This window comes from Rana temporaria, chromosome 3 (genome assembly GCF_905171775.1).
Source record: "Rana temporaria chromosome 3, aRanTem1.1, whole genome shotgun sequence".
NCBI classification, from domain to species: domain Eukaryota; kingdom Metazoa; phylum Chordata; class Amphibia; order Anura; family Ranidae; genus Rana; species Rana temporaria.
In genome coordinates, this window is record NC_053491.1 from 358,673,463 (window position 1) to 358,690,029 (window position 16,567).

General features: G+C 45.6%; 1 protein-coding gene across 2 annotated transcripts in view; it reads left to right on the forward strand.

Annotated features, from left to right (window-relative positions):
- The window catches only part of DDX11 (DEAD/H-box helicase 11), a 151,306-nt gene that overhangs the window by 87,665 nt on the left and 47,074 nt on the right, over positions 1-16,567 (forward strand). For both annotated transcript variants that reach the window (XM_040345244.1, XM_040345245.1), the window contains exons 13-15: positions 7,155-7,199; positions 7,709-7,776; positions 13,224-13,262. In XM_040345244.1, the coding sequence (XP_040201178.1) occupies positions 7,155-7,199; positions 7,709-7,776; positions 13,224-13,262 (152 nt within the window). The remainder of the gene's footprint in view (positions 1-7,154; positions 7,200-7,708; positions 7,777-13,223; positions 13,263-16,567) is intronic.

Here is a 16,567-nt window from a genome sequence, read left to right on the forward strand (position 1 = left end):
GAGAAAGGGTGTGGGGTCGAACCGGGGCTTGGCTCGGGTGCCCCCATAGCAAGGTGCTTGCTGTGGGGGCACTCGACAGGAGAGAGGGGCCAGGAGCTTCGGCCAGGGACCCGAGAAGAGGATCTGTGCTGCTCTGTGCAAAACCACTGCACAGAGCAGGTAAGTATAACAGGTTTGTTGCAGGTGAGAGTCCTATGTTCTACCCCATATCTATAAAAGTGCTGTTTTTTTTTTATGTTGCTAGGTAGGTATGGAGGAAAGTCGATAAATGACTGAAATTTGGTTTATGTTACAGCTTTACACAGAGCAATCATACATATGTTTTCAATCTTTCTTCATATGGTCCTTTGCTGCTAATTAGTAAATTATTATTGCCTCCGTTTATGAGCGCAAGCTGAAAACAGTTGTTACTAGCAGACCCACTTAGCTGCCATGCAACCTGGCACCAAATTCCTGGCAAGAGTACACTGGAGCTCCTAGCACTGGGGAAGCGCACAGCGAACAGTAGGATGTGATTTGGAATCCTATAATCCTGCAGAGGGGAGCAGCTCTAGTCAGTATGCATTTGGGGTGGACACAACAGATGGTGATTTCTGGAAGCTGGTTCGCTGAAATTTGCCAAGGCTGCCATTTTCTGCATATTGTTTTGTAGGAGCCTGCAATGTCTGTATTCGAGTTTTATATTTGATATACAAAAAAAAAGTACCCAGATTTTACCTCTTTTGCAGTGTATGTGAATTTTTAAAGGAGACCAGAATTCAGAAAATGAGGTATAGAGAACACCTAGAAATGTTAAAGTGATTCTAAAGCCTGAAGTTTTTTAACCTTCATGCAATAAAAAAAACCTTCAGTATGCAGCTGGCAATTGGGTCAATTCACTAATGCCGCATACACACGATCATTTTTCGGGTTGTAAAAATTTTAGTTTTTCGGACGTTTTTTTCAACTTCATCATTAAAACGGCCTTGCCTACACACGATCGTTTAAAAAAAATGCTCTAGCAAAGCGTGGTGACGTACAATGGCACTATAAAGGGGAAGTTCCATTCGGATGACGCCACCCTTTGGGCTGCTTTAGCTGATTTCGTGTTAGTAAAAGACGATTCGCGCTTTTCTGTCTGTTACAGCGTAATGAATGTGCTTACTCCATTACGAACGCTAATTTTACCAGAACGAGCGCTCCCGATTCTGAGCATGCGCTGGGTTTTTTACGTCGTTAAAGCCCACACGATAATTTTTTACAAACTGAAAAACGACAACGTTTAAAACGTCGTAAAAAAATAGAGCATGTTCGAGAAAAAAAATTGTCAGTTTTTCAGAACCCGAAAAATGCTCTGAAGCCCACACACGATCATTTTAAATGACATTTTTAAAAAACTTTGTTTTTTACAACCCGAAAAATGCAGTAAAAGAACGCATGCTGTAAATGCGTTGTGAAAGTTTAATTCACTAAGAATTTAAAATTTAAAGTTAAATGGTTGTAAAGTCAGAAAGTTTTTTATTTTAATGCATTCCATGCATTAAGATAAAAAGCCTTCTGTGTGCAGCAGCCCCTCTAATACTTACCCGAGATCCCTCTCGATCAGTGTTTCTGAACTCCAGTCCTCAAGGCGCCCCACCAGATAATTTTTTCAGGTTTTCCATTATTTTGCACAGGTGATTTGATCAGTTTCAATTGCCTTAGTAATTACCACAGCTGTTTCATCTGAGGGTAATCGTGAAAACATGACCTGTTGGGGCGCCTTGAGGACTGGTGTTGAGAAACTGCTCTAGATCCAGCAACGTTGCATGACACTCGGCTGCTCGGGACTCCCCGCCTTATTGGCTGAGACAACAGCAATGCACCATTGGCTCCCATTGCTGTCAATCAAAGTCAGTCAGGCAAAGAGGAGAGAAAGGGGGCGGGTCTGAGTGGCTCGGGTGCCCTCATCAGGACTGCTGATAAAAATGGTGGTGGCCCCATACAGACTACCTGACATCAATTGTCTCTTTTTGATGCAGTGAAGTTGTCTTGTCCCCTTAGGTTCCCACCTCCGTGTTCTTTTTTTTTTTTATACAGGTAACAAGCTGAGATTAGGAGCACTCTCTTTATGAGAGATTACCTGTATAGAAGACACCTGGGAGCTGTAAATCTTGCTAATTGATAGGGGGTCAAATACTTATTTCACTCATTAAAATGCAAATCAATTTCTAACTTTATTTAAATGCGTTTTTCTGCATTTTTTTTTTGCTCTGTCTCTCACTGTAAAATAAACCTACCATTAAAATTATAGACTGATGCTGGGTTCCCTAGAGGCGCTCACATTTTTGCTTTTTCGTGGTCCCCGGGCCCCCTATCCATTGACACCCTCCATACGCACCACGCTACGTGCATGGGGGGGCAGGTCTAAAATTGGAACGATACCCCCGGCGTTCTCCCCCAGTGCCCCTCTATGGCTGAACCCTACCCTGGAGCACATCTACAAATTGCCCGAACCTCATGCCTGGACCAAATTTACCATCAAAACAGTGGCCCAAGTTACCAGTATCTCTGGCCAATCACTGGTCCCGCTTTCCAAATGAAACTCTGATTATAATGTTCCACCGTCCTACTTTTTTCGATTCCTTCAACTCTCCCATGCCTTCAGCCACCAATTCGCGGGCTCCCCCCCTCAGCTGGTCCAGTCTGCATTAGAAGACTTTCTTGGATCAGATTGTTTAAAGAAACCCACTTCTCACCTATATTCCTATTTGATAATCACCTCCCTTCCGTCTCTGGAGATGCTGAGATCTTAATGGTCACACGATGTCCCCGACTTTGATAACGATGACTGGGATGACATATGGGACTTCCCCTTTAGCTCCCTAGTCTCTTTGAGAGACCGCTTGATCCAATTCAAAATAGTCCACCGGGCATATTTCACCCCTCATAGATTACACAAAATGAATCTTGACTCCTCTCCCGAGTGTTGGCGCTGTGGTGAGACTCCTGGCGACTTCACCCATATTTTCTGGACCTGTCTGGTAATTGTCGAATATTGGAGAGAAATAGTAGACCGTATAACACAAGTTACCTCTATCTCGTTGCAACCATCAATGTCAATCTGCATGCTAGGCTTGGTAGAACAACTTATTCCAACGGTGGCGGGATGCACCCTGGTAGGGTTGCTCCTGTTCTATGCCTGCAAAGCTATAGCCCTCAGCTGGCCCAAGTCCACTCCCCCACCTCTTTAACTAATTAACAATAACCTACCACTCTACAAAGACACATATGCCAACAGAGGCTGCCCGCTCAAATATGACAAGGTCTGGTCCAAATGGCTGGTGAACCCATCCACTGCCTCTGGGCCCCCCTATGATCCAGCTTGTTAAATAGCTCCCGGTCGGGTACTAGGTGCTCACTGATATATACATACTGTAATAATTGACACTGTACAGCTGTGAACTGCCCTATCTCATGGCCCCATGAGCCGCACTGCTATGCTCTATTTCACAACCAATACTGAATGCTTTGTTTTATTACTCTGCTGTTGTGCTGATGTGCTCCTGGCAAGGATTGACTTGAAACAATGTAAGACCAATGTATGTGTAACGGTCACCACCGTTTACGACCTTCCATCAACTACGACAGCTCATCCGACACACAGACAAACCAGCAGGCCTCCCATTTCCCAGAATAACGAGACTTGCTCCATGTTCTCTGGTTTCAAATGAAGACAATTTTAAGGGTTTCTTCTCAGTCTTATATACAGTACAACCATGTGACCGTATTCAAAGGGACAATGAGATCTCCACCCCCCTAATCACACACTAAGGCTAATTACTAACCATTCTAGACAGGTTGGCGCCGGCCTATAATTATCATGTCTAATCACTGCACATTCCTTTATTAACAGCATAACAAACTTAAAACCCCATCACACACTGAGTTCCCTAGGCAGACGTTCCGTCTCCGCATACAGCTTGACACCTATTCACACCTCTGAGCATCACTAGGCTTTAGACAGTGTTATCACACATAAACAGTATTTAGCATGCATAATTAGAGTTCTGGGAGCAGACCTGGGTTAACACCTTTACACAAGGACAATGGAATGTCTTCCAGGCCCTGACTCAATTAGCATGTCACTAGTCAGGGCTAATCATAGAATGAGTCACTATTGACTGGTTGGGCCAACATCCTGCAGTATCTCAAAATCCTGCAATACGAATATCAGTGATGTCAGATCTCATGTAATACATGAATTATGATTCACTTGCCACCCCATGCCCAAAGGGCACAGGGGTGGACTCAGACCCAAGAGTTATCAGTGACGCTGACACAGGAGTATCCCCCATCCTCACAAAGTCTCTGGGTGTCCCGGGTCATTCCGTTACAGTATGTATTACTGTTTGTTTTTTTGTTTCTTTAAAAAACAATAAAAAGATTTATAAAAAATAAAAAAATACATAGACTGATCATTTCTTTGTCATTGAATAAATGTACAAAATCAGCAGGGGATCAAATACTTTTTTTCCCTCACTGTACGGTCACCAGTGCAGTACAACATTCCTCTATAACTGGTGTGGCGGTAATCGGGGACACTGACAGTATGTAAAAAATAAAATAAAAAAAATGATTTTCAAATTATTTTGTTTTGTTCTTTTATGATTTTTTCCAACACATTGTGACCAGAGCAATGCAGTGTTACACTAGTAACACTGCACTACTTTTAGGATTTTGAAAAAAAAATTTGCACATTATGACTGCTTTTACCAGTGAATTTCACTGATCTAAGCAACCATTTTTACTGAATGAAACTGATTCATTCAGTGTGTATTGTTGTGATTAGCTATGATTGACTACAGCTAATCACATGGTACAGATGGGCTGCAATTGGCCATGTCTGTACCATGTGATCACTGTGACCAATCACGGCTAGCAACACAATTGTACACGATGGATGGCATGAAAGGAAGCCACCCATTGTTTACAACTGTCATCTGCTGTGATTGGTCATAGCGATCACATGATACCGGCAGCAGCACAGTACACTGGTCCGTACACCCGCAGTATAATGGTCCTTATAAGACTTGAGGGAAAATATGAAAATTCATTCATGAAGCTGAAATCCAGCCTTCTCATCAGTCTTGCACAGTTGAGAAGCAAAATGATACCCCAGCTTCACTGCCAATATGGTGATCTGTGAACTGTAGACCGGTGCTCTAGCTAGGACGTTCAGACCCCAAAATGCAATGCTTGAATCAGAAAAGTGCTGGTGACTCGGATGCTCTTGAATAAAAGTTCTTTATTAAGTTACATGGGTACACGGGTACAGGCTACGCTGACGCATTTCAGCTAAGAAGCCTCCATCAAAGCATTCAGCATAGCCTGTACCCATGTAACTAAATAAAGGACTTTTATTCAAGAACATCCGAGTCGCCAACCCTTTTCTGATTCAAGTCTTGCACAGTTGTACAGGCTCCTCTCTTGTACTGAAATTACTTACTTTGATTTCACTGCACATTGTGCACAAATACCACCAAAAGAAAACTCCTATTTGTGTGAAATAAGATCTAAATTTCCTTTGAGTACAGTATTGCATTACCGCGCAATTACCATTTAAAGTAGTACAGTGCAAAATAGCAAAAATGGCCTAGTCATGAAGGGGGTAAAACCTTCAGGGGCTGAAGTGGTTAATAGGCCACTCTGTCTAGGAAAAGTGGCAATTAGAGGGTAGAGACAAACCATTTAATTTTGGCCACAAGACATGTGGCCACTCATTACAAGACATGTGGCCACTCATTACAAGACATGTGGCCACTCATTACAAGACATGTGGCCACTCATTACAAGACATGTGGCCACTCATTACAAGACATAAGGCCACTCGTTAAAATTAGAAGAAAAGAGGTTTAACCCCAAACGGCGTAGAGGGTTCTTTACTGTAAGAGCGGCAAGGCTGTGGAGATCCCTTCCACAGGCGGTGGTCTCAGCGGAGAGCTTCGATGGTTTCAAGAAACTATTAGATAAGCACCTGAACGACCACAACATACAGGGACATACAATGTAATACTGACATATAATCACACACATAGGTTGGACTTGATGGACTTACCGTATTTATTGTGGTATAACGCGCTCCCGCGTATACCGCGCACCCCTAAATTGACCCCCAATCCTGTGGAAAAAAAGTTATTTTTGTACTTACAGTTTTGGTGTCTTGCGCAGCGTCCATCGGCGGCCTCGTCAGGTCCGGCGTCCTTCTGCGGCTTCGGGTGTCCTCTTCGGCGGGTCCGGCGTCCTTCTGCGGCTTCGGGTGTCCTGCGGCTTTGGGTGTCCTGCGGCGGGTCCGGTGTCCTCTTCGGTGGGTCCGGTGTCCTCTTCGGCGGGTCCGGCGTCCTTCTGCGGCGTCCTCGCGTCCTCCCCACTCGTTTCCCGCACTGAGTTTTGAATACTGCGCCAGCATATACTGAGCGCAGTACAATCGGGCAGGCTCGGCAACTGTCGCGCTCACGTCCTGTACGTCCAGGACGTGACCGCGGAAGAAGCCGAGACTGGCCGACTATACCCGAGTGTACTGCGCTCGGTATATGTCGGCGCAGTATTCAAAACTCGGCGCGGGAAAGCGGGTATCGGCGTATATCGCGCACCCACGATTTTGCCCTGATTTTCAGGGCAAAAAAGTGCGCGATATACGCCGATAAATACGGTATGTTTTTTTTCAACCTCACCTATTATGTAACTATGTAATATTGACAGGGGTGTTTACAATTGTCAGCTTTTTTTTTGTTTATGTTAAACCTTTATTCAAAAGGGAAAAAAATCGTTTTTCTTTAACTGCTTAGAAAGTGTATACTGGAGCTTTAAACCAATATATGAATCCCTTATGTAAAGTCCATCTGATGCTATTCTCTCCAGGAAATGCTGCTTTCTAAGGGAATCCCTGTTGCTCCTTTTATAGATGGGGACGCCACACAAGTTGGCTGTACGCTGTGTAAATTTTGCATAGTGTGTGGCCCTGCCTGCCGTACTGCATTTGTCAAAAATAGATCGAACGAAGGAGCCAATTCTGACGATTTATGACCTCTGACTCGTTTCAGTCTGCATGTTATCTATTCGTAAAAAAAAAAACAAATCGAATGCACATTTCTAAGTTAATGTTTCTTTTATCATTTATCTCCTACCCTTTACAGGTAGCGTAAAACAGAACCCAAACTTTCAAAAAATTCCTCAAGATGGTGAGTGAGAAACCAACAAATGGATGTCATGGAATAATATTGAGATTTGTAGATTTTGATCAAATTACCTAATTTTCAACTTTTACTTTTTTTTTTTCAACAAGCCTTTATGAAAGTTATAAAGTATGTACTAATATGGTATTTAAAAAATGAACTCTTTAAATATACCATTGTCTCTTTTGATAAAGTGGGAAAAAGTTTTTGCGTTTTTTTTATTTTTTTATCCTGATTTATGTTCTCACTTCCAGTTCTGGAAACCCAACCGAAGAGACTAGAAATCTTAGACAGTCAATGTAACCGGTTTCTGCACTGGAAATTCCCCCTTACATCCTGTTCTGGTGACAAATGTAAAATGTTTGATTTTTTTCCATCGCTTTCTGTACCCATGACATTGGTCTCCAGGACAAAGAGAGGGTTAATCTAATGGAAGTAATGCAAATTCACTGTTTTACTTAAAGACCAAAGCATTCATTTGTGAACATAATTGACATGCCATGTTCCTTCTTTAGGCACCACTCTGAAATCCATCAACGACTTCCTGTTCTACAGTCAGGTTGATAACATCAACCTCTTCAAGGTAATTACATTTAAAGGAATGATTTTGACAGGACCCCCAACTGTTTAAACTCTTTCCGTTTATAAAGGAAGATTGTTCATTAGTCTGCATCCCTTAGCTCATTAGTGCGCAGAAGATAGATGAGAGTAGTGTAAAGTGTCAGCTGTGCAGGGATGGATGGTGAATCATTGAGGTTTGCCAATAGATGCCTATTCAGTACTGTGCATACCTATGTCGGCACTAGTTGGAAGCACTAAAAGTGGCTGCAGACCCTATACCCAATGAATTGACTGGCATCAGCTGTTATACGGCAAGGAAACATCCTCCTACATAAGTTGCAGCCGTTCAAAGTCCAGGATTTATACAGCTTGTCTGAGATTTCAGAAAGCAAGGAACTTAAGCTACACTCTGCAGAGCTCAGTTAGGCCTCGTACACACGACCGGACATGTCCGCTGAAACTTTCAGCGGACAGATCCGATCGTGTGTACAGGCTAGCGGACAGATTTCCAGCGGACAAATGTTTCTTAGCATGCTAAGAAACATGTCCGCTGGAAAGCTGTCCGTCGGACATGTCCGCTGGTTAGTACGTCTAACCAGCGGACAGAAATCCCGCGCGTGCGTCGAATTGATTCGACGCATGCGTGGAAGCATTGAACTCGCGCGATAAAGAACGTCGGTGTCGTCTACGTCACCGCGTTCTCTGTCCGCGGGGATTTCGGTTTCATGGTGTGTACAGCCATCAGACCGAAATCTCCCAGCGGACATGTCCGATGAAAACGGTCCGCGGACCGTTTTCATTGGACATGTCCGGTGGTGTGTACGAGGCCTAAGGGGAGCTCGGAGAGCTGATTGGAGGGAAGGCACACACCCCCTTTCCCACAGGAACAGAGCTGAGACTGTCAGTCAGTCTGTGTCCTGGAGCTCTCTCCTCTGTCACCTTTTTCTCCCTTAGTGTCTGGAAAACCTGTCAGAAAGTACTCATGCAGTTAGCCGAGGAATGAGGCAACAGACAGAAATGACACTTAAGCCTGCCATAGATGGATCGAATATCATCTGGTTTAACAGGGACTGGCCGAGATTCGATCCATCTGTGGGCAGGCTGATTGTGTCCAAGTCGATCCATTGATCGACTTGGGTACAATCAGCATGTTCGATTTTTAGCATGTGATTATTGCCAGCGGCTATAGCCACTAGCAATAATCATGTACTCCCGGCGCTCATGTTACACAGCACTAATGAATACCTATTATTAGGCCAGAAATAATGTGTTATAGGACATGTCCACCAGACATGGAGAAAAGTACCAACGTGTCCCAAGCAGCGAAGGCATTGAGTGCAGAAACACTCTATAGGGAACTTTACCACCTAGTTAGAACTTTGTACAGTATATTGTTTCCACAGCTAGGTCATTAGTGGAGCAGGATTTAGTTGTCTCCCAAATTTGGACCCATTCATTGGCATCCAACTCTATACCTTGATCTGATGGCCTTTTTATGAGTATAGGTAGGAAGTTGCTAGGAGAAGGGAGATGTAAGTTGAGAGTAGAGAAAATAAATCAGATTGAGGGCATGTGGGACTGAAGCACATTTGGATTCAAAGCGGCAGATTCTCGTAGAATGGCGCAAAAATAGGCGGGCGTAACGTATCTCATTTACGTTACGCCGCCGCAAGTTTTTCAGGCAAGTGCTTTATTCACAAAGCACTTGCCTGTAAAGTTGCGGCTGCGTAGCGTAAAACACCCGGCGGAATTCAAATTCAGCGTGTAGGGGGCGTGTTTCATTTGAATGAAGCGCGTCCCCGCGCCAAACGAACTGCGCATGCGCCGTCCCTAAAAATTTCCCGCCGTGCATTGCGCTAAATGACAACGCAAGGACGTCATTGGTTTTGACATGGGTGTAAATTACCATTCATGGACGACTTGCGCAAACAACGTAATTTTATAAATTTTCGACGCGGGAACGACGGCCATACTTGACATTGGCTGCGCCTCATATAGCAGGGGCAACTATACGCCAGGAAAAGCCTAACGTAAACGTCGTAGCTTTACTGCGTCAGCGTTCGGGAATTCGCGTATCTAGCTAATTTGCATACTCAACGCGGAAAACGACGGAATCGCCACCAGCGGGGAAAAAAATTGCAGTTACGATCCGACGGTGTAAGAGACTTGCGCCTGTCGGATCGAATGGATATCTAAGAATCGGTCGCATAGATACGACGGCCCAGATTAGGCCTTACGACAGCGTACATGGCGCTGCGCCGTCGTAAGTCCTTTGAGAATCTGGGCCAAAGAGAGTGAGCAACCTGGGTCTGTCTGAATAGCAGACATTGGTTTGCAGAAAGTGTTTTTTCTGTGAATATCAAGAGTTCACTGTGCAGCAGCTCTTTTTCTTGTTGCAGTAGTGTGAAGGGATTAACCCCCTCTTTAGTTAGGTGTCTTTCTGTGTAATTTTTTAGTTTCTTTTAAAAAAGATAAGTATGGCCAAAGCTTTTTTTGGCCATACTTCTCTTGTGGTTCATAGGAACGCACTTGCTTTGTGCTCTCCTGTGACCCAGAATCAGCCAACAGCAGGCTAATGCTTGAGCCATTCCAGATTCTGAATCCCAACAATAATGTCAAGATCCACCCAGATGCCTAATTGGCAGCTAGCTCAGCATCTCTGGGCATGGCCGAGAGCCTGAGACATCCAATCCTGTCCACTTCTCAGCCCGGTACTCCAGGGAGCCCTGAATGGGCAGAACAGAGAGCAGTGACTGACAGTTGCCACTCTCTGCTTAGAGATGACTGAGGAATGAGCAATCAACGGTCATGTGATCGCTTAGTTCTTGGGTTTAGAGCCAGCAGGGGACAGCTGCAGCATCACACCAAATATAGATATTTGTTTTGTTGTTTTTCTATCCAAACACATGATCTCTAGTACAATAAATAAATCAGATCTGTCTTTTTGAAGAATGCTACTTTGTTGTAATCTCTGAAATATCCCTGTCTGGTGTGACAGTGTGCATTACAAACATTTCTCATAATTGTTATCGCAAATATTGTGAAAGGTTTGTGTTTCCAATAAAACACATGGTGGCAGCTGTTTGGTGTGGAGTGGGTAAAACTGCATAGTTAACCAAACCCTGTGTCAACCTTGTATACGTGTGTGTGTGTGTGTGTGTGTGTGTGTGTGTGTGTGTGATATATATATATATATATATATATATATATACACACACACACACACACACACACACACACACACACACACACACACACAATGTACTGTATATGTATACGTTAATTAAACTGAGAAGTTTTTTCTCAGTTCAGTTCTCAGGGGAAAATTATCTCCTCTGCGCCCTGTCTATGAAGCGGAGAACCTCAGTTCTCAGAGGGAGAACAGAGAAGAAATCTTTCCTCTGAAAACCTAGTATGTGATCTAGCACAGTAGAGCCGTCTTGCCAGGGTACAGGTAAATAATACGGTCAGCAAGAGGTTAAAGCGGAGGACCACCCGATTTTTTTTTTTTTTTTTTTTTTTTTAAAGCCAGCAGCTACAAATACTGCAGCTGATGACTTTTAATAAATGGACACTTACCTGTCCAGCGTGCCCGCGATGTCGGCAGCCAAGGCCGAGCAATCGCTCGTCTCTCGGCTGCCCCCGCCGCCATCCTCAGTGAGGAAATCGGGAAGTGAAGCGTTGCGGCTTCATGCCCGATTCCCTACTGCATGTGCGGCGCGGCCCGTCCTTACTGGTCCCCGCTGTCTCCTGGGACCAGTGTGTTTCCCAGAAGACGGCGGGGGGAGGGGCGTAACTCCCACAGGAATCTATTCCCAGAAGTGGGTGCAAATACCAGTATTATACAGGTATCTGCACCCCCCTGAAAGGTGCTAAATGTGACACCAGGGGGGGGGGGTTCCCAAAAGTGGATGTTCACTCTTTGTGTGGAACTCCGCTTTAATGAATACCTTGCTGCATTATATTGTCTTTTTATATTTTCCTGTCGTAGAGCTTTCTTGTAGATGTGAACTATTCTGTCTATAAACAACTGGAGTATGTACCAGTTTAAATTATGTCCCAGCTTGCTCTACCTTCCTTCTTAATGCTTTGTACAGAGGGTGGCACTGATGGGGAGAAAGACGTGTGCTGACAATGGGAAGTCTACACGATCCGAATATCGTATGACTTTTTTTTGCTTAATAGTCGCAAGTAAAATGAAATAGGTTATTAAAGTCCCGAAAATTCTCGTACGACCGAAAAAAATAATCGGAAGTGATGTCATGTGTTGTAATGTATTTGTATTGTATTTTCGGACGACAACTGTACTGACTAATCAAAAATCGTACGATCTGACATCGTACGAGGAAAATTTTCGTGCATGTCCGATCGAATAATATCGGATGAACTGTCGTGATCGGCTCTCGAAAGTAGTGTACACACAATCCGAAAATCGTACGATTCTTCCTCAGACGATCGTTTTCGTCCGATATTCGGATTGTGTGTACGGGCCATTTAGGCACACTTTGGCACAGCTGTCTATAGTCTATCTCCATGAGCGCACGTGACAGTGCCACTGGTGCATTGTAAAGCAGTTGGGGAGAGTTGTCACACTCCTACAGGATGCTGTTCAACTGGCAGAATCCTCAAGTAAGATTTGGCAGATTAAAAGCCCCACAGCACAAAAATAAATCCTAAATTATGTTAGACGTATGAAAGTTGCATCATATAATTCATTTTTGTATTGGGGCTTAAAATACGTAAAAAGTATTCTTCCACTTTAAGTGGTTTGCACTCTGACTTGTAGCTCTGGGGTCCTGGTTTTGGTTGCAGGGTTCTTAATAGAATTTGTATATTATACTCCTTGTTTGCTTCTGGGTTTTGCAGTTCCTTCTCAAACCCAAAAAATACTGGAAAGTTTTTGGACTACATCCATAATTGACCCCAGTGTTTGAATAACTGTGGTAGGGTAAGCTCCTGTACGGGAAGAGTCTAATATAGCTGTGCAAGGCTTACCCAGTTAGTCTATTTTATAGAAATGTATTGATATTTACCATCATATGTCTTGGTCTGACCACAGGAAACTGAAAAATGATTGCAGTTTATTTACTGCTCTACACAACTGGGATGAATTGGAGTCAGGGCTCCAGAAGGCAGAGGGGGGGGGGGGGGGGGGGGGGGCTGTGTCAAAGTAGACGTGAAATGTTCAATTAACCCTGAAAGTCCTTTTAAATATGACTCGACCTTGTCCTTGACTCTTTATTGATAATTTTCTTTACCACTGCATTTATCTTACCTGTCAGTGTACTTCACATACACATGTGTCCACCTGTCCGATTACTGTTATTGTCCCATCATTCTTTTTCACACTGCTATAAATCTTTGTCGTCTTTGAGAATTTTTTTACAGAAATATGAATTAAAAATTAGATTTCTCTCTGCTTTGCACCTGTGCCCCTTCCTGATTTGTTGTCTTCTGTTTTCCACTTAGGTGCAAAGGTACTGTGTGAGGAGTATGATCAGCCGGAAGGTGAGTTGGAGCAGTGTATGACTTATGACATTTCATGGTATTAAACGGTTCCCATTGCTAATTTCATTTGCCGATACGTTATATGGACCAAAAACAAAAAGCTCATGCTAGACTTTGTGGAAAATGACACCACATCCCCAGTAATGTAGATTTTTCGGAGAAAAGTTTTTTTTGGATGGGATTTTTTTAGGCACCAAACGTAACAATATACTGTAATTATTGGCGTATAACCAGGGCCGATCCGAGACGGGGTGCATTGCACCCAGGCTCCAGAGGGGAGGGGGCGCCAAAGTATCAGGAGCATCGTTGGTCAGTGTGTTGCCAACGAGTCGCATTTATTTCGCTTTCCCGAAGCCTCTGCACATGGATAGTGCTGAGCGCTGGTGTATCGAGTATGTCAGCAAAAGGCGACTGACACATAGCAGCAGTTCAGCTGTCCTGTGTCCCCGGCCGCATCTAGAGCGGCATGCCGGCGCATCATTTCCAGAGCCCGCCGCCATCAATATACACTGTCACTGCCTGTGCAAGAGCTGGGCAGCGCCACAGGGGGCGCCCTGTGACTGGCTGAATGAGCGTGTGGTGCTCGGGTCTGTGATTGTGGAGACAGGGCTGGACTGTGGATGATCGCGGCCGCCCGGAGTCCTGCCTCCCTGCCTGGCGCGCTGTATTACTCCTGATTGAGGTGAGGACTGAGGTCTCTCTGCCATCCGCTCTTCCACCCACCCATCTGTCAGCCTGCCCCCCCCTCTGTCAGCCCGCCCTTCTCTGTAAGCCGCCCCCTCTATCAGCAACCCCCCCTCTTTGTCAGCAACCCCCTGTCAGCCCCCCTTTCTGTCAGAAAAAAACCCTGTGAGCCCCCCTCTGTCAGCAGCCCCCCTCTCTGTCAGCAACCCCCTTTCAGCCCCCCTCTTTGTCAGCAAACCCCCCTGTCAGCCCCTCTCTCTGTCAGCAACCCCCATGTCAGCCCCCTTCTCTGTAAGCCCCCCCTCTATCAGCCTCCCTCTGTCAGCAACCCCCTCCTCTGTCAGCAACCCCCTCTATCAGCCCCTCTCTCTGTCAGCAACCCCCCATGTCAGCCCCCTTCTCTGTAAGCCCCCCCCTCTATCAGCCTCCCTCTCTGTCAGCAACCCCCTCCTCTGTCAGCAACCCCCTCTATCAGCCCCTCTCTCTGTCAGCAACCCCCCATGTCAGCCCCCTTCTCTGTAAGCCCCCCCTCTATCAGCCTCCCTCTCTCTCAGCAACCCCCCCTTTATCAGCCCCTCTCTCTGTCAGCAACCCCCCATGTCAGCCCCCTTCTCTGTAAGCCCCCCCCTCTTATCAGCCCCCTCTCTGTCAACAACCTCTCTGTCAGCAACCCCCTCTATAAGCCCCCTTTCTGTCAGCAACCCCCCCTCTCTGTCAGCAACCCCCCTCTATCAGTCCTTCTCTCTGTCAACCCCCTCCTCTGTCACCCCCCCATCAGCCTCCCTCTCTGTCAGCAACCCCCTCCTCTGTTAGCAACCCCCCTCTATCTGCCCCCTCCTCTGTCAGCAACGCCCTCCTCTGTCAGCAACACCCTCCTCTGTCAACCCCCCTCTATCAGCACCCCCCCTGTCAGCCCCCCTCCCTGCCTGGCACGTTGTGTTACTCCTAATTGAGGTGAGGACTGAGGTCTCTCTGCCATCCGCTCTTCCACCCGCCCCTCTCTATAAGCCGCCCCCCCTGTAAGACCGCCCTTCTCTGTCAGCCCCCCCCCCTTCATCAGCCCCCTCTCTGTCAGCAACCCCCCTGTCAGAAACTCCCTCCTCTGTCAGCCCCCCTCTCTGTCCACTACCCTCTCTCTGAGCCTCTCTCTCTCTCTCTCTCTCTCTGAGCCCCACCTCTCTCTCTCTCTCTCTCTCTCTCTCTGAGCCCCACCTCTCTCTCTCTCTCTCTCTCTCTCTTCACTACCCCCTCTCTGTCCACTACCCTCTCTCTGTCCACTACCCTCTCTCTGAGCCCCTCTCTCTCTCTCTCTCTCTCTGTCTCTCTCAGTGGTGGGCACTAATAAGTCTGCATTTGGTGGGCACTGGTAGGCTACAGTTGGTGAGCAATGGTAGGCTGCATTTGGTGGGCACTAATAAGGCTGCATTTGGTGGGCACTAATAAGGCTGCATTTGGTGGGCACTAATAAGGCTGCATTTGGTGGGCACTAATAAGGCTTCATTTGGTGGGCACTAATAAGGCTGCATTTGGTGGGCACTGTTAGGCTGCATTTGGTGGGCACTGTTAGGCTGCATTTGGTGGGCACTAATAGGCTGCATTTGGTGGGCACTGTAAGGTTGCATTTGATGGGCACTGGTGAGGCTGCATTGATCTCTTGTACCATGTATGCAGTCTCTGGCCATCTCCTGTATCATGTTAGAAGTCTCTGACCATCTCCTGTATTATGTCTGGGGGCTCTTTCTAAACAGACTCTCTAATAGAGGCCCTCTCTGTGTCCATTAGAGAGACCTAACTCTAGGTCCAATTAGAGTACTCTGCTTCTCTTCCTGTATTTTGTTTATTGTTAAGAGATCGTGGGAGGATCCCAGGGTAACGATGACTCCTTAGGGGAGCATCTCTGTGTTTGAATCGTTGCCTTAGAAACATTTGTAAAGAGGGAGGAGTTAGTAAGGTGACCACCCCCTTGTAGGGGTGCCAGAAATATTTCTGCACCCAGGCGCATGTGACCTTAGGATCGGCCCTGCGTATAACACTCACTTTTTCACCCTGCAAATCGGTTGCAAATAGTGTGTGCATGTTATATGCTGATACTGCAATTTGGGCTGCCTCAGAGAGAACGGGGAGGGGGGTGAGACGAGCGTCATCAGATTACATACAGCGAGAATCTCCTGTTGACTCAGTGGCCTCTGTAATAGGAAGTCCTGTCTCCTTGGCTGACATTGGACCAATGTTCTATCATAGAAGCTGGTCTAGGAGGCGGGACTTTGTATTAAAGAGGCCGCCGAGTAAACAGGAGATTCTAATTATAATCTGACGGCACTCATCCCGCCCCCCTCCTTGAGATGGGCATTGATCAGGCTGCATGCATGGCAATGGGGAGGCTGCAGATGGGCATTAATCAAGCTGCATTGATGGGCACTGACCCTTATTTTGCTTCAAAGTTCTTTATTTAAAATTTAAGTTTTTTTTTTTTTCTGAAACTTCCCTCTTAAAATGAAGGTGCGTGTTATACGCCTGTGTGTGTGTGTTATAATTAAGATTTACAATATATTGCTACAAAATGGTTAAAAAACAAGACCATATCATATCATATCCTTAAAACCAGACCACTAGATATTGTA